The sequence below is a fragment of the Gopherus evgoodei genome, chromosome 10 (genome assembly GCF_007399415.2).
Source record: "Gopherus evgoodei ecotype Sinaloan lineage chromosome 10, rGopEvg1_v1.p, whole genome shotgun sequence".
NCBI lineage: Eukaryota > Metazoa > Chordata > Testudines > Testudinidae > Gopherus > Gopherus evgoodei.
Window position 1 is genome coordinate 54,424,247 of NC_044331.1, and position 15,525 is coordinate 54,439,771.

The 15,525-nt window shown below is 47.4% G+C and overlaps 2 protein-coding genes across 15 annotated transcripts in view; one reads left to right on the forward strand and one right to left on the reverse strand.

The window, feature by feature from the left end:
• Positions 1 to 9,041, forward strand: part of NPRL3 (NPR3 like, GATOR1 complex subunit) — a 122,023-nt gene extending 112,982 nt beyond the window's left edge. For 7 of the 14 annotated variants that reach the window (XM_030578923.1, XM_030578930.1, XM_030578918.1 and 4 more), the window contains one exon: positions 7,915 to 8,503. In XM_030578923.1, coding sequence (XP_030434783.1) covers positions 7,915 to 8,080 — 166 coding nt within the window. In that variant the 3' untranslated portion in view covers positions 8,081 to 8,503. Of the gene's footprint in view, positions 1 to 7,914 lie in introns of all 14 variants that reach the window. The other 7 variants (XM_030578920.1, XM_030578924.1, XM_030578929.1 and 4 more) reach the window with 1 other exon arrangement.
• A 298-nt stretch (positions 9,042 to 9,339) lies between these two features.
• Positions 9,340 to 15,525, reverse strand: part of MPG (N-methylpurine DNA glycosylase) — a 44,900-nt gene continuing 38,714 nt past the window's right edge. Inside the window, exon 4 of the mRNA XM_030578933.1 lies at positions 9,340 to 9,839. Within this exon, the coding sequence (XP_030434793.1) occupies positions 9,460 to 9,839 (380 nt within the window). The 3' untranslated portion in view covers positions 9,340 to 9,459. The remainder of the gene's footprint in view (positions 9,840 to 15,525) is intronic.

Sequence of the window (15,525 nt, forward strand, 5' to 3'; positions counted from 1 at the left end):
CCTTTTACTGTTCCCTTACAAAAAAGTCCCTTATTTCAACCAGCTGACCATCAATGATAACACTCTCCTGAGGCTAATACAGAAAGATATAGATCAAGTGTTGCCTGAATGCAACCAAAAGCCAGGACCATTCGCTGCCATGCTTTGTGCTGCAGTGATTCCAGACTACTTGCTACTGGCTTGGTGTAATAAAGTGCCCTACCATGGAGAATGAAATAAGGCAGCCCGCCCCAGAAACCTTCTGCAAGAGCATTCAGAGTTCCTCCAGGAGAGCTTCATGGAGATGTCCCTGGAGGATTCCTGCTCCATCCCCAGACACATTAACAGACTTTTCCAGTAGCTGTACTGCCCGTGAATGCATCCCAAGTCTTCAGGGCAAATCAAACATTAAACACAATTGCTTTTAACCCTGTACTGTAGTTACAAATATGCACTCACCAGAGGTGCCTTCTCCAGCTTCAGGGTCGGGTTCCTGCCTTGGGATAGTATTGGCTCCAGGGTGATGAAAAGGTCTTGACTGCCGGGGAGAAAAGATTCACCGCTTGCCTGCTGTGCATTCTCCTGCTCCTCTTTTTCATCCAAAAAATCCTCCTCCCTGTTGCGTGAGACTCCCCCCTTGCAGGCGTCCATAGACAGTGGTGGGGTAGTGGTAGGGTCCCCCCCCTAGAATGCCATGCAGCTGATCATAGAAGCGGCATGTATGGGGCTCTGACCTGGAGTGACCATTTGCCTCCTTTGTCTTCTGGTAGGCTTGCCTGAGCTCCTTAACTTTCATGCAGCACTGCTGTGTGTCGCTGTTGTAGCCTCTGTCCACCATACCCTGTGCAATTTTGGCATATATATTAGCGTTTCTTCTTTTTGATCGGAGTTTGGCCTACACAGATTCTTCTTCCCATACAGAAATCAGATCCAGTGTCTCCCATTCGGTCCATGCTGGAGCTCATTTGCGATTCTGGGGGGTCTGCATGGTCACTTGTGCTGCTGAGCTCGCCACACTGACCAAACAGGAAATGAAATCAAAATTTCCCAGGGCTTTTCCTGTGTACCTGGCTAGTGCATCGGAGTTGAAAGTGCTGTCCAGAGCGGTCACACTGGAGCGATCTGCAATAGCCCCCAAAGGCCAATACCGTCGAATTGCATCTGCACTACCCCAAATTCGACCCAGGAAGGTCGATTTTAGTGCTACTCCCCTTGCTGGAGAGGAGTACAGCAGTCAATTTTAAGAGCCCTTTAGGTCAACGGAACAGGGTTGGTTGTGTAAGACACATTGCTTATAAAATTGACCTAACACGGCTAAATTCAACCTAACCACGTAGTGTAGGCCAGGGCTTAGACTGTAATGTAGTCACTTCTTTTCCCCTCTCTTTGGCAAGCTAAATAATTAGAGCTGCTTAAATCTCTTCACTGTAGGGTATGTTTTCTAGACTTCAAATCATTCTTGTGGCTTTTTCTTTAAACCCTTTCCCATGTTTCAAAGTTCTTTTTAAAATGTGGACACAGAACTGGTGCAGTACCTGGTAAAGGTCTCATCAATGCTGCACACAATGGTAATGCCACCTCCCTACTTTTACCTTTCCCATTTTTATATCCAGGGATCAAATTTGCTGTCTTAGCTATAGCATCACATTACACTGTGTGGAGTTTGGTTTCCATCATAACCCTTTAATCCTTTCCAGAATTGTTACTTTCCAGGATACATTACTCCAGCCTATAAGTGTGGCCTGCATTCTTTGTTCATTAATGTATGATTCTGCTCTGTATCTGTGACCTGTTGTCCTCATTATTCACCAACCCACCAGTCTTTTCATCATCTGCAAACTTCATTAGCAATGGTTTTATATTTTCTTTCAGTTCATTGATAAAAATAATGAATAGCATTGGATTGAGAGCTGATCCCTGCAGGACGCCCCCCTAAAACCACCCCCCTTGAATGATTCCCCAGAATATGAGCTATATTGATTTTACATCATACTAATGTTTTAATAAGAATATTGTGAAGTATTCAGACTCCTTACAGAACTCCAAATATATTATGTCAGTAATTACCTTTATCAGCCAACCTTGTAATTTCATCAAACATTAGGTTTGACTTTTTTTTCCATAAAACCATGTTGATTGGTATTAATTATGCTCCATATTAGCCTTTTTTTTTTTTTTTTGGTTTTCTTTCTTTCCCTAAGAATAACATCAGGCTAACAAGCCTATAAATTACCTGGGTTATCCTGTTGGTTTGTTTTTCAATACCATAATAACATCAGCTTCTCTACAGTCCTCTGGAACTTCGATATTCTTACAAAATGTATTAAATAGTAACATCTATTGTCCAGAAAGCTCTTTGGCTAATTATTTTAAAACTTTTTTGATGTGACTTATTTGGACTTGCTGATTTATAAAAAATATTTAACTTTAGTTGATACTGTTTAACATCCTCCATAATTACTATTGGAATGAAAAGTATTTCATCATTATCTGATATGAAAACATCATCCAATTGCAAAAAATGCAAATATCATTCTGGGATGTATTAACAGGAGTGTCGTATGTAAGACACGGGAGATAATTGTTTTATTCTCCTCTGCACTGGTGAGGCCCTAGCTAGAGTACTGTGTCCAGTTTTGGGTGCCACATTTTCAGAAATATGTGAACAAATTGGAGTCCAGGGGAGAGCAACAAAAATAAGTAGTTTAGAAAATATGAGGAAAGGTTTCAGTCTAGAGAAGAGAAGGATGAGGGGGGACATAAGTCTTCAAATATGTAGAAAGTTGTTAAAGAGGACAGTGATCAATTGTTCTCCATGTCCACTGAGGGTCGGACAAGAAATAATCAACTTAGTTTGCAGCACGAGTGATTTAGGTTGGTTATTAGGAAAAACTGTCTAACTCTAAGGAGTTGAGCACTGGAACAAGCTACCTAGAGAGATTGTGGAATCCCCATCATTGGAGGTTTTAAAGAACAGGTTAGACAGATATCTGTCAGGGATGGTCTAGGTTTGCTTAATCCAGCCTCAGTGTGGGGGGAAAGAGGAATGGACAAGATGGCCTCTTGAGCTCCCTTCCAGCCCAGCCTTTCCATGGTTCTTTCCAAATGCAGAATGAATGTGTATTGAACATTCCTGCTTCAGCTGCATCATTGACAATTATAATCATAACCACTTGTGCCCAAGAAACTATTTAAAATATACTGATGGGAATACTGCCCACTGCAGTAAGCAGTCTTGCACTGGCAGGCAATGGGGAGGAAGTAGAATAGATCATTTAATAAAGTTCTCTATTTTTTTACTATTTTGATGCCAGTTAGGAGTGATTCCAAACCGCAGTGCAGAAAGATAATACAAAAGGCTCTGCCACGATTAGACATAGTGTCGTTCAGCTTGGAAGAATGTAGCTAGCAGTTGTGCGGGGAAATAATTGGAAGCTCATGCAGGCAGAGGGGAGGGAGAAATATTGGAGTAGTGATACTGGATGAAGCTTATGCCACGCTAGCTGAGCAAGTTGGCTCTACAGTTAGGACTTGTTTAAATTGAGCCTTAAAAAATATTGTTCCCTTGACATTTTTTAAAAACCATGGTCACATGTTTATTGGTCCTGGGTTTTTTTTAACAAATTTTCAACTGCTGTGCTAGCACCCCAAACACTGCAGTACTGGCCAGCACTTCAGGGTGAAATTAACTAATCTAGTTTCATTGTCCAACAAGAAAGAATGCAAAAAGTGATTGCAGAGCATAAATAGTGGGAAGGTAAATCAGATTGATGACATTTTCTTTTTGGCAATCTCTATTTTAGTGGATATAAGGAAACTTGTTTTTAATTGTGTTTTATGTAAGCATGGCTGCTTAAGGGATGAAGATGAACATCAAAGTAGAGATGAGTTTGCAATGTGATATGCTGGAATGGAAGTCAGTTTAATTGTACCTCCTCAGACAGAGGCTTTATGTCAGGGACAAGGGAGATGCTAGTTCCTCTTTATGTGACTGAGCACTGGGCACCTGCAGAGGGCAATAGAACAAAGACAAAAAACTAAAGAATTTGGAGCAGAGTAACACAAATACTCAGGGCTGGAGGGGATGACTCATAAGGGACAGCCAAGGATCTGGAATGTGCAGAAGGGTGTATTGTTACACAGCTATTCCTCCCCGATAGTTCTCTAGGGGCAATGGGACAAGAGTGGTATTTTGGGTGAATCAGGGATGAATTCACCTTTTGTGGGCCCAGCACCAAACATTTTTGCCCCCCCCCATGGGGGCAAAGGAGCATGGTGTGGAGAGGTCGGTCCCCAGAGCAAGGGGCCAGCCAGGGGCATTGGGGCGTAGCACGGTGGGGCCGGCCCCACTCCACCCAGCCCAGTGCAAAGGCTTGTGTACAAACCAGCAGTTGCCAGACGCACACTGGCCCCCCCATCCCTGTGCTGCCAGCGTGCCCCTTCCGCTCGGGGGTGGGCCCATGCCATGCCACACAGCCCCGACTCCCTATGCCCACTGTCCCCCAGAGCTGCTATGCTTAGCGCCCTCTCCCCCCCCCCAAACGCCAGTGGCGTGTACACCACCACCCCTGCCCAGCACCTGCCACACAGCTGCGCTACTACTGCCCAATGCACTTCCCCACAGCCCACCACCACAACTACACAGCACCCCACTCAGACCCCCACTGCCCAGCATCTCAAAACAGACCTTCCCCCTCACCCCCAAGACATCCCTCACTGGCCAGCAGCCCCCCCACACACACACACACCTCAAGAGACCCATTCCCTCATACCCTGCCCCCTGGCCACACTCACCGGCCCTGCTGGAAGGTGACAGCGTCTGCCAGGTTGAGCTGGCAGTGCAGCCAGGGCCAGTCCAATGCCAGGGTGGAGAATCACTCTGACCTTTCAGGAGTGGCGCAAATTTGCCAGGCCAGGGTCAGCCCCCGGCCTGGCCGGACTCCCTCAGGACTCACTTCCTGGAGACAGGGTGACCATATGTACCCATTTGGCCAAGACAGTTCGCCTTTTAAGCTCAGTCCCAGCTATCCTGACTTTTTTGACAGAAACGGGCATTTATGCCGTTTGCCTTTGCCAACTGATCAGCTAGCAAGAACAAACAAACAAATGCCCTGTTTACCAAAAAAGTCTGGTGTGCCCCCCTGGTGCGGGGCGTGGAGGAACGTGTGTGGTGGGGATGGTGACGTGAGGGGTCAGGGCAGGAGGGTGTGTGTGTGAGAGGGGATGCAGGAGTCAGGGCTGGTGCAGGAGTCAGACCCTGCCCTTGCTCCACCCCACCCCAATTCCACCCTCTCCCCCAAAGCCCCACTCCTGCAGCAAGAGCTGGCAGGATGAAGCTTCTGGCTTCGCAGGAGAGGGCAGGGGCACAGAGAAGAGCTAGCAGAGCCTTACTGCAGCCCAAGCAAAGCAGGTCAGGGCCCCTTTGGAGCCTGGGCCTGGAGCCATGGTGCAGCTGGTACTGAAGTGAATATCCGGAGAAGTAGGGCAACAGGGAGATTACAAAACTGCAGCTGAGAAGAAAGTGTTTCCACAGGGCCAGTCCTGTCCTGGAACAGAAAGACTGAATGGTATTTTCTATCCCCAGTGTTTTAACATCAGTGGGAGGTTTATGGCATGACAGTGTTAACAATGCTTGACACAGCCTGGAATATGTATGTACTAATCTGGTGAAGTGAATCTGGGCCGCTGTGTGCAGGCACTGATGAGTTGGACCATTTTCCAATAGCATATGCAAAGCACAGGGAAGATACTGAGCAGACTGAACAGTTCAGCAGAGAAGCATGAGTATGAATGATCATTTGGAGGGCTAGCTAGGCAGTTCTGCTCTGGAAAGTGACCTTGTGCCTCAGTGTTTACTGGCTCTTAGTGACTCTGTATGCAGCAAGTGGGACTCCAGAACTCTCATCTTGCCTCTGCCACTGATTCATTGTGTGGCCAAATCTGTACCACTCCAATTCAGTCTGTGCCTCCCCATCAAGGATGTAAGCCAGGGAGTGAACATGGAAAATGTGTTGTGCGGCTAGGCACTCTGTCTCTAGTCCCCATTTACCAGTGGGAATAATCCCCCTTTGTGCACGTGGGGCAGTGAGGCAGAATTAGCTACTTGTGCAATGCTTAGGGAAGAGTGAGCCCATCATAGTGCTAATCCCAAGTCCAACTCCAGCAGAGTAGGCTCAGTGGTTTTCTTTCTATGGAAGATTAATGGAATTTGCTACAATCTGTCTCTCTTCTGGATGAGACCTCACAAACGAAGGCCCTGCCTCCTTTCAGTGGACATTAAAGCTACCTGATGTTTGCCCTGGTACCCTCAGCCAGAATTTCCGTGCTACCTGCTAAGAACAAACTTCAGTTACTTGGCATTTTATGCGAAACGAGGGACTTGACCAAATCTTCCTCCCTTGCATTTCTAATCTGGTTTCCTGGTTTGAGTTGGAAATTTGAGAGCTAGAGAGCAGTCAAAAATTCACAGGCAGGGCCTGGCTGCTCTCTGGGGCTGTGGATGTTTGTTCTGTATTATTAGCAGGTTTAGAAAGTAAGTCATGCAAGTGTCAGGAGGAGAAAAGGTGTGTGCTTCTAGGCCAGGAAGGTTCCTAGGCTGATGTCCTGGTGGCTGAATGAAACTGTGGCAACATGGGAGAAGCAGAACAGGTGAAGAATTGGAAGGGAACCAGGGTTTGTGGCTTTTCAGTGTGATTGCTGCATTCTGTCCTCTTCTATTTTTACCCCAGGATTGCATAACATGCACAGTGTGGGGGGGGGGCCTGCGCTCATCTCCCCACAAGTGGGATTAGAGCAGCAAACTACCTGTACTGTGTCCAAAGGTTTTCTTTGAGGTTCCTGCTCCCCTTTATAGGAAACCTGTGTTTGTGCCCTAGCATTGGTGTGTTTCTCATGATAGCAATCTAGTGTCAATACAAACACACTGTGGAAGCATGGTGCAGCGTGGCTGGGCTGAGAAGCAGCCCATCAGGAATGATGATAGGTTGGGAGAAGTGGTTTGGCTTGGTGCCTTGTATTGCAATAGCACATTAACTGCCAAGTAACCAATGCTCTGTGGACTGCTGGAACTACACGTAAAAGCTATAAGAATGCTTGTGAGAAGCTTTATCTTGATCAATGTTTATACAAAGAAAGCTACTTAAAATGAGTTATTGTAGACATTAAAAAAAAGTAAATCATGTTAACTGTAAACAATATTCCTGTGCATTTCTGAGTTAGTCATTCTGTGATAAGAGTCTTGAGTAGTATTTTAGCAGTGCCTGAGAGTCCCCTCTGGGATCAGGGCCTGATAGGATTACTTGGGGTACAGTTTACTGAAAAGCATCCCAGCCCCAAAGATCTGGCAATCCAGGCAACAAGATCCATTGGCGCAAGGAGTTTAGCTTCAAGGCTGCAGGAGTTGCAAGCCTCTGGTTGGTGTCTTGCTCTTCCCTAATACAGATCACACGTGTTGCAGGCACTAAGCACATGGGGAGGTTGGGATGCTGCTACAGCCTAGCACTAGTCATCTTTTAGTGTGGGCTGATCTCAGCCAGTGTATTTTTCTAAACCAGAACTTCTTGTGCATTATTGGAGTTCAGTGGGAAATGGATAACTGTTGGGCAGGCACTGTAGCTGATTCCCAGTGACCACATGGCAGGACTTTGGATAGTAGATTGGGCCAAACTATGTTTGGAGGTTGTAAAATATGGAGTTGCCCAAGTCACAATCTGTGAACCCTCTTTTATGGGCTCATGTTCAGTGAAATGTGCTCGTGGCCGGGTTTCTGTAGCATTCAGACCTGGCTGTTAATCCACTGCTTGAAAAGATCTGCTCAGTCTCCATCTTGTTCCAAGGGCTGAAGTGTTGTTTTGTAATGGGGATGCGGAACCTCTGTTCTGTGCACACAGCGGAGGAGCAAGTGCAAGCTCACCTTCTCCTCTCCTTGCCTTGCAGGCTGCTGCACTATTTCCGAGGACGGCACCACTTGGAGGAAATCATGTATAATGAGAACATGCGCCGCTCCCAGCTGGTCATGCTCTTTGACAAGTTTCGCAGCGTGCTGGTAGTGACCAATCATGAGGACCCTGTGATTTCAGTCTTCCAGTCCCTCTTGAAGTGACTGTGTGGAGTGTGGGAGGGGAACTGCTCCTCTGTTTTCAGCTCCCTCAGTCCTAATATTTTGTTTATATAATGTTAATACAGGAGCAGGGGTAGCAGCAGCCAGAGGTTGTACCCCCACCATTGACCTTCCCAGTGACCCTCAGCAAGTCACCCCTTCTCCCTCCCTTTCACCATCTGCCTGGGGAATGTAAACCCTGACCTGCTTGTGGATGGAGCTCTGCCCTCAAGCCGCATGGGAGTGGGGCTAGAGAGGCACACACCAGTGAAGCTGTTCAGTCCAACTAGTTCCAGTGTGCAGTGTCTTCCCAAAGTCCCTGCCACTGGGCTGGGGTTCCTTGCTTCCTGCGCAGGCAGTGTGTGCGGAATTGAAGAAAGGTTTTACCCTGGTGTCGCTGAATAAACAACACACACTTTGACTGGACACTGGTGCAGCAGAGCAGTAGTTTTAAAAATGGCAGTAGCATCTCCACCAGAATTGCTGCAGCTATAGTGCTGCTGAGAGAGCTGTCCTGACAGTAGCTATGTCCCTACCAGCACTTAAGTCAGTGCATCTTGCGGTGCATAGGGGGGTAGCTTTTTCACTACCGAGTGACTTAAATTATACTGAAGTAAGCGCTAGTGTGTACAAGCCTTCAGTGTTGGCCTGAGGCACATAAGTGCCTAAGTATCCTGGTGAATCTGTCCTTTAACTCTTTCCTGCACCTCTTGTAGGCTTTGAGTGTTTCACAGCAGTTTTGATACCTCTCTTTACCAGCTCTCTTTGTGCTGCCCCTGTTGCTGGTGTGTCGCTAGCTCAGGGTGGAGTTTGATGCTGAGAGCAGCTACTAGCTGTGCTGCCACAGCTGGAAGAGTGTCCTTGTACCCAAAGGGGATATCCCCCCTCCCCACCTTCACAGACTGTCTGGGCTTTTTTTCTGCTCAGGGACCTGGGTGGCTGTTGGCTTAGCAACTGCAGAAATCAAACAGGAGCATTTTTGGGTAGGGTGGTGGGAACAACCAGCAGGGAAGCAGAAGAATGAGTCAGGCTGGGTAGGAAATGGAATCGTCACCATACTTATTAACCTACCTCCCTCACCCCTACAGTTGAAGGATTCTAGCCATGTGGAATCCCATTGCCTTCACCGAGGAATTAAGAGCTCTGCCCTAAATGCCCACAAAACAAGTCCAGTGCCATTCAGAACCCCCAGAGAAGCTTGCCACTGCTGGGAGTGAGCCTGGCGCTCTCAGGCTAACTACTGACCAGACATCCCACCTTACTCATATCATTGTAACACAGCACATTTATTATTAAAACACCTTCCAAACCAGCACCACCTCCCTGGCCGGTTCCATCAGATCAGAGTCTGGGGCTGAAAGTTAATGAAAGCACCCACACCTCTAGTCTGCAGCACCTTGCTCGCTCTCCACCTTCTTGTCCACAACACTCACGCATTTGTTCCCTCGTATATAAAACCTCAGTGGTTTCTGTGCCCACTCTCCACCGTAGCTGACACCAATTCTGGCTGCAGTCACCACAGCCTGCTCTCCCGGTGCTTCTGAGCCAAGCTCCATCCAGACTGCTGTGTCCTGAACCAGGTCCTTTTGGTCAAAGCTCTTGTTAATAGAGAATGCTTGACAGAGCTTGGAGGGCCCATTGCACAGCTGCCAGTCCTTCAGGGGTTTGGCTGATGCTTTCCTCTGAGCACTTCGCAGCTGCTTCATGGTGTCCAGGCCCTGCAGAGGTTCCAAGGAACGGAGCAGGACTGCAGCCCCTTCCCCTGTGGAACAATAAGAACTTGCATGAGCATGGGCTCCTCTACGGGGGCCTCTCACCACTCGCTGGCTGGCTGGGCTACATGTTACTTGGTGCAGGGGGTTGACAGCAATACAGAATTAATTCCAACCCTCACAGAAATCCTACACACCTCCCCTCCCTTGTATTAACTGGTACCCACTGGTCAGCAGATCAACTCAAGGGACAATAGTCTATATCAGTGGTGCATGCCTCACACTCTGCAGTATACTCATCCGCACCACACCCTGCGAGTGGTGTTAGCCTTGTTTTACACATGGGAACGGAGGAGCCAAGGATCAGATTTTTAAAGGAATGTAGGTACCTATATGGAGTGGGCCTGTCTCCACTGAAATCAATGGATGTATGAAAATCACTAGGAGTTTAAGACCCTTTAAACATCTGATCCTTAGTGACTTGCCCAAGGTCACACAGGATGTCTGTGGTGAAGTGAATTACTGGCTGCCAAATGTCAGGCTTGTGCTCAAATCACAAGACCAACTGTCTCAGACTCCGAGGCTGAAGTGATCTCAGGTCAGATTTGTTACAGTCGTGGATAGCAGGAGTCAGCCACTAACTGGGGAGAGAGAAAGCGCAGTGAACTCCCTTCCCCTGCTCTGACTGGCCAACCTCTCCTTGGCTCAGTCTGTTTCGTCTGTTACCATGAATTTCAATCTCCGGTCAGCTTTTCCCTGACCTTCTTCTTAGCCTTAGTGTTTAAGGGAGTGTAATGGGCTGAGCTCCCTCGAGGTTCAGAGGCGCTCAGAGGTCCAGAGGTTTTCCTGCCAGCACAGCACTCTGGAACAACTGCCACATGTGAGTTCAAGGGTAGGGTACCTGGAGCAGCTCCCCAAACCCTATAGATTTGTATTCACACACCAGGGCTCAGTGCACCACCTCTAACCAGCCCTGGAGGAGGGGAATCAGGGCATGGCAAACTGCAAGGGGGCACTAGCACCCCGACCAAGGGCCTAGTCCATAGAAATAGCTTAGAGGTATTTTACTGAGCAGTAATGCAAGAAGCCTACAAGGTCTACACCCTGTGAGCTATTTGGCTGAAGCAGTTAGCACAAGGCTTTGAGGCCTACCAGCCTTTGCATAAGTAAATTGCCAACAGTGACAAGTTTGCTTTAGGGGATTTTTGTATAAAATAACACCAGGTCCCTATAGACAATCAGACTAAGCCGAACTCTGGATATTTTAGGACAGGACATCTGCAAATGCACAACCACAAACCTGTCTTGGCAATGAAACTGACATATGTGATATTAATATTAATGAGATCATTCATATACTAACCTACAGAATAAGGACACAAGACATTATTAGGGTTAAGAAGTCAGTTATGGACCAAGTGGGCCTGGCCTTTATATGAATATTCATGGCAGCCTCCAGACTTATAATAGGCCCAGTCACCATGTAAACCTCAAGATCTTGACCACTGGACTCACTTGACATGGAACACCACGTGTCTCCTATCACTAGGCCTCCAGGAGAAGGTGTGAGTATGTGTCAAGGATGATACTGGAAATGAGCTTGGTTTTAAATTACAGCTACTTTCTCATTTGGTTCAGAACATTTGTATTTTTACTAATTGTGCTAATACAAATATTTAAAGCTTTGGTTTGCCCTTAGTGTGTCATCATGCACATCAAGGTTCCCAACCAGACACAACTAAACCCAAACTCTGTTGTGCCTGGTTCTGGGACTAGAACCTTTCAACACTCAAGACAGTTCATCGATGACTAACTGGAAATTCTTAGCAGTCAACGGAGTCAATAATCAGCCAGCAAATTGGCAACAGGGCCCCCAAGGTCGAATCATCTGGGGATCTGTGGAAAGTAAATGCAGCCTGCCCAAAATCGGGCCTTCATCATAGGGCAGAGAAAGGCTCTAACTCCCCACAGGATTTCTGCAGCTCCAACTTGGGTACTGCCCTCCAGTCCGTACCCTGTAAAGGAGAGGCACAGAGAACTGGCTGGTCCCCCTGCCCTACACTAGTGCAGGGACCTGTAAACACATAACACTCCCTGTACTGCTGGCCAACCGGGGACCCCTCATCTCCAACGTTTGCAAAGCCAGTAATGATGATTCCACAAGAATCCTCTCCCCTCACACACACTCAAGGCAGCCAGAACCATCTGGAGCCAGTCAGGGCCTAGTCCTCAAGCAGCTGCTCTCACAGACACAGGAACACCTTCTCCCTCACGAGGCCCAGAAGGGCCCCAGGTTGCTGTTCTACATATAATGCTGTGTGCTCTGATCCCTAAGACAGTAACACTGGCATAATGATGATGTGTCCCAAGAATATTGTCTGTGCCAGAATTTGCCACTACTACTATCAGTTATGAGGCAGTTCTGACCCACCCAGGAGCAGAACAGCGTACAGATCAAAGCCGTGGAGCCTGGAACCAGTTGTCAAAAAGCAATTTCATCTTCTCCACCTCAAACTAGGATTAATGGCAAATTGCTCAGAGTCCATTTATATCCCACTGTTCCCACCCGGTCTGCTCACCCCCTGACCTGCTGCTACAGAAAAGATGAATAGCCAGAGAACAGGTCAGATTCAGAGCTCTGGACTGATGAATCACTCTGGCACTAAGTGTGAGTCAACAATGTGATGCTGCTGTAAAAAAAGCAAATACAAATGTAGGTTGCATTAACAGAGGCACAGCATATAAGTCACAGGAGGTGATAGTACTGCTCTATTCAGCACTGGTTAGGTCTTAGCTGGAGCACTGTGTCCAATTTTGGTCACCAGTAGGAAGGATGTAGAGAAACTGGAAAGGGTCCAGAGGCGAGCAACAAAGATGTTCAAAGAGATGGAATGCAAGACATATGAGCAAAGGCTGAAGGAACTAGATATGTTTAGTTTGGAAAAGAGGAGACCTAGGGGGGACATGATAGCAGTCTTCAAATACTTGAAAGGCTGCCATAAAAAAGATGGAGAAAAGTTGTTCTCTCTTGTGACAGAGGGTAGCAATGGGTTCAAACTACAGCAGAGCAGATTTAGATTGAATCTCAGGAAAAAACTTTCTAATGGTAGGAACAGTAGGCCAATGGCACAGACTGCCTAGGGAGGTTGTGGAATCTCCTTCACTGGAGGTTTTCATCTGTCTTGGATGGTTTAGACAACAAATTCTGCATCTTGCAGGAGTTAGACTAGATGACCCTTGCAGTCCCTTCTAACCCTATGGTTCTGGTTCTAAATACTACAGGAATTTTCCACACTCTTCCTTGTTTCCATTCAGACTCAGATATACTGTCCTTCATGGGGCACAAGTGTGACCTGAGGAATCATTAAGTCAGGTTCCCTGTTGCCCTGCACATTGCACAGAGTGAGTGTAAACTCACTCTGCACTAGTGTGAATGACACACATGGTGTAAAGTGAGAGGCAAGTCCAGTGCTGTGCATGGAGTAGCTTCTGTACTTGAGGATTATGTCTGATTCCCTGCAGGGCAGATCACAAACTAACTCCTGCACCAGCCTCTGCAGAAAACAGAGCCAATGGAAATAAATGTGTTGGCCCATGAGAAAGGTGTATGAACAGGGCAGGATCCTGGGGTGGAGAATGGCAGCCTAGCCCTGCACCACCAGCAGATTTTGGCAATAAAGCAGTAGGAAGGATGCTTCACACCAGCACACAAAACCCTTCAACATATGGATGGCAGGAGAGAATGCTTCAAAACACAATCATCTGGGAAATGTAGTCACTGATTTTGGTGTCTTAGTCCATTCTCAGGGTATTCTGGGAAAAATCTCATTCTTTACAGCCTCTGTATCAAACACATTTTTCTGAACTCCTGCAGCTCTTCCCAATTCTGGGGAAACAGTCCTGAACAAAGCAGTCTTCCCCAGATACATAACCCAACCCTGAGTGGAAATAAAAGTGCTACCCGGATGTTTTCCATTTTGATGGTAAGGAAGGTTCTGCCTGTGACCCTGAGTGGGCGAGCACAGAGCTTGGTAGACCAGTTGTGTGCGCGATTCCTACATATAACACTCCCTGTGCTGCTGGCCACCCACAGAATTCCTTATCTCCAACATATGCATGTTCAGTAACGCCAGTTCCACAATAATCTCTCCCTCACACACTCCAATCAGCTTGAAACATCTAGAGCCATTCAGGTCCTCGATGCCTAAGTCTCACAGTCCAGCAAAGGCTTCTCAATGGCACTTCCTAGCTTCATAATAGACTCTGATTTCTCATCATGCTCTACATGAGTCTAACAGAGCGCCCCTTAAAATCTCTGTCCACAACATAGTGTGGTGGGTTTTGCAGAGAACACAATTTGCTGAGTTGTGGTATGTGTTTTGCATTGGACTAGTAATATCTCTGTTCTCCATCAAGCAGGGTAAAGTCAGCAAAGTGATTTCTGACAGACATTAGCAATTTGTTGTGCTTCCAGCAGCTCCCTTCTGTGATGGGGATGCCTAGGCCATGCTGGTCTTGCAGCACAGTCCCTGAAAGCTGAGCATTTAGATGGGAGCTTTCCTAGCTGTACCCACAGACACACTCAGAGACAGAAATCCAAGCAAAGCAAAGCAAAGCAATTCCAAGCACATACTAATTACACCAGCTCCTTTTGTTCCTTGTTAGTGACTGTGGTCACCATCTGGAATCAATCTACATTCCTTAGGGATTTTCTTAAAAGTGATACTGCTTTTACACAGAGATTACTGAGGCTCAGGTTGTCTCCTCTGCTAACATGAACAATGGTGTTCGAACCACATGGTGCTCCCGTAGGGCAGATCAGGGGAGTGCTGCCTCCAAGAGATCCCCTGGAAGACCCTCTATGGCTGTACCCCATTGGGACCAGTGGCAGATGAGAGGGGGAGATGATGAGAGGCAAGCACTGCAGCACAGTCCCTGGCTGACCTTATGGGTACCCTGCTGGAAGTTCATTCTGCAGGTCTCACCCCCAATGTGAGTCAACAGCTACTGAAGGCTTAGACAATGGCAGGAGAGCTCCTACAGAAGAGGCCACAAGGCAGCAGGTAGGGGCCATGTGTCTGACTTCTGCCTCCTCCCACTTTTCTTGTGGATCCCTAGGATCTGGGCAAATGGGAACCCATGTCCCCAGTCCTCACTGCACCCAGCAGCTGCTTTCCTGGACATGCAGGATGCTCTCGCCCCCAAGCACATGTACTTCCCCCTACAACAACAGATAAACCCTTCAAGGCTCAGTCCAGGCTGATGCTGTGCCTGCCAGAGAGCTGGAATCTCCCCTCCCTAACCCCACGGCCACCTCAGCCCACACACCCTGGAGCCCTGGCTCAAGCAGCTGCCTTTGGTATTCCCTTGGCATCCATTAGTAGAATAAGAACAGCCATATTGGGTCAGACCAATGGTCCATCTAGCCCTGTATCCTGCCTTCCGACAGTGACTGGTGCCAGATGCTTCAGACGGAATGAACAGAATGGGAACTTTGGAGTGATGCAGTCAGAAGTTTAAGGCCTAGAGCATGGAGTTGCATCCCTGACCATTTTGGCCAGTAGCTATTGATGGACCTCTCCCTCCATGAAGTTATCTAGTTCTTTTTTTAATCCCAGTTATACTTTTAACCTTCACAAAATCCCTGGCAATGAGTTCCACAGGTTGCCTGTGCATTGTGTGAAGAAATACTTCCTTATGTTTGTTTTAAACCTGCTACCTATTAATTTCATTGGG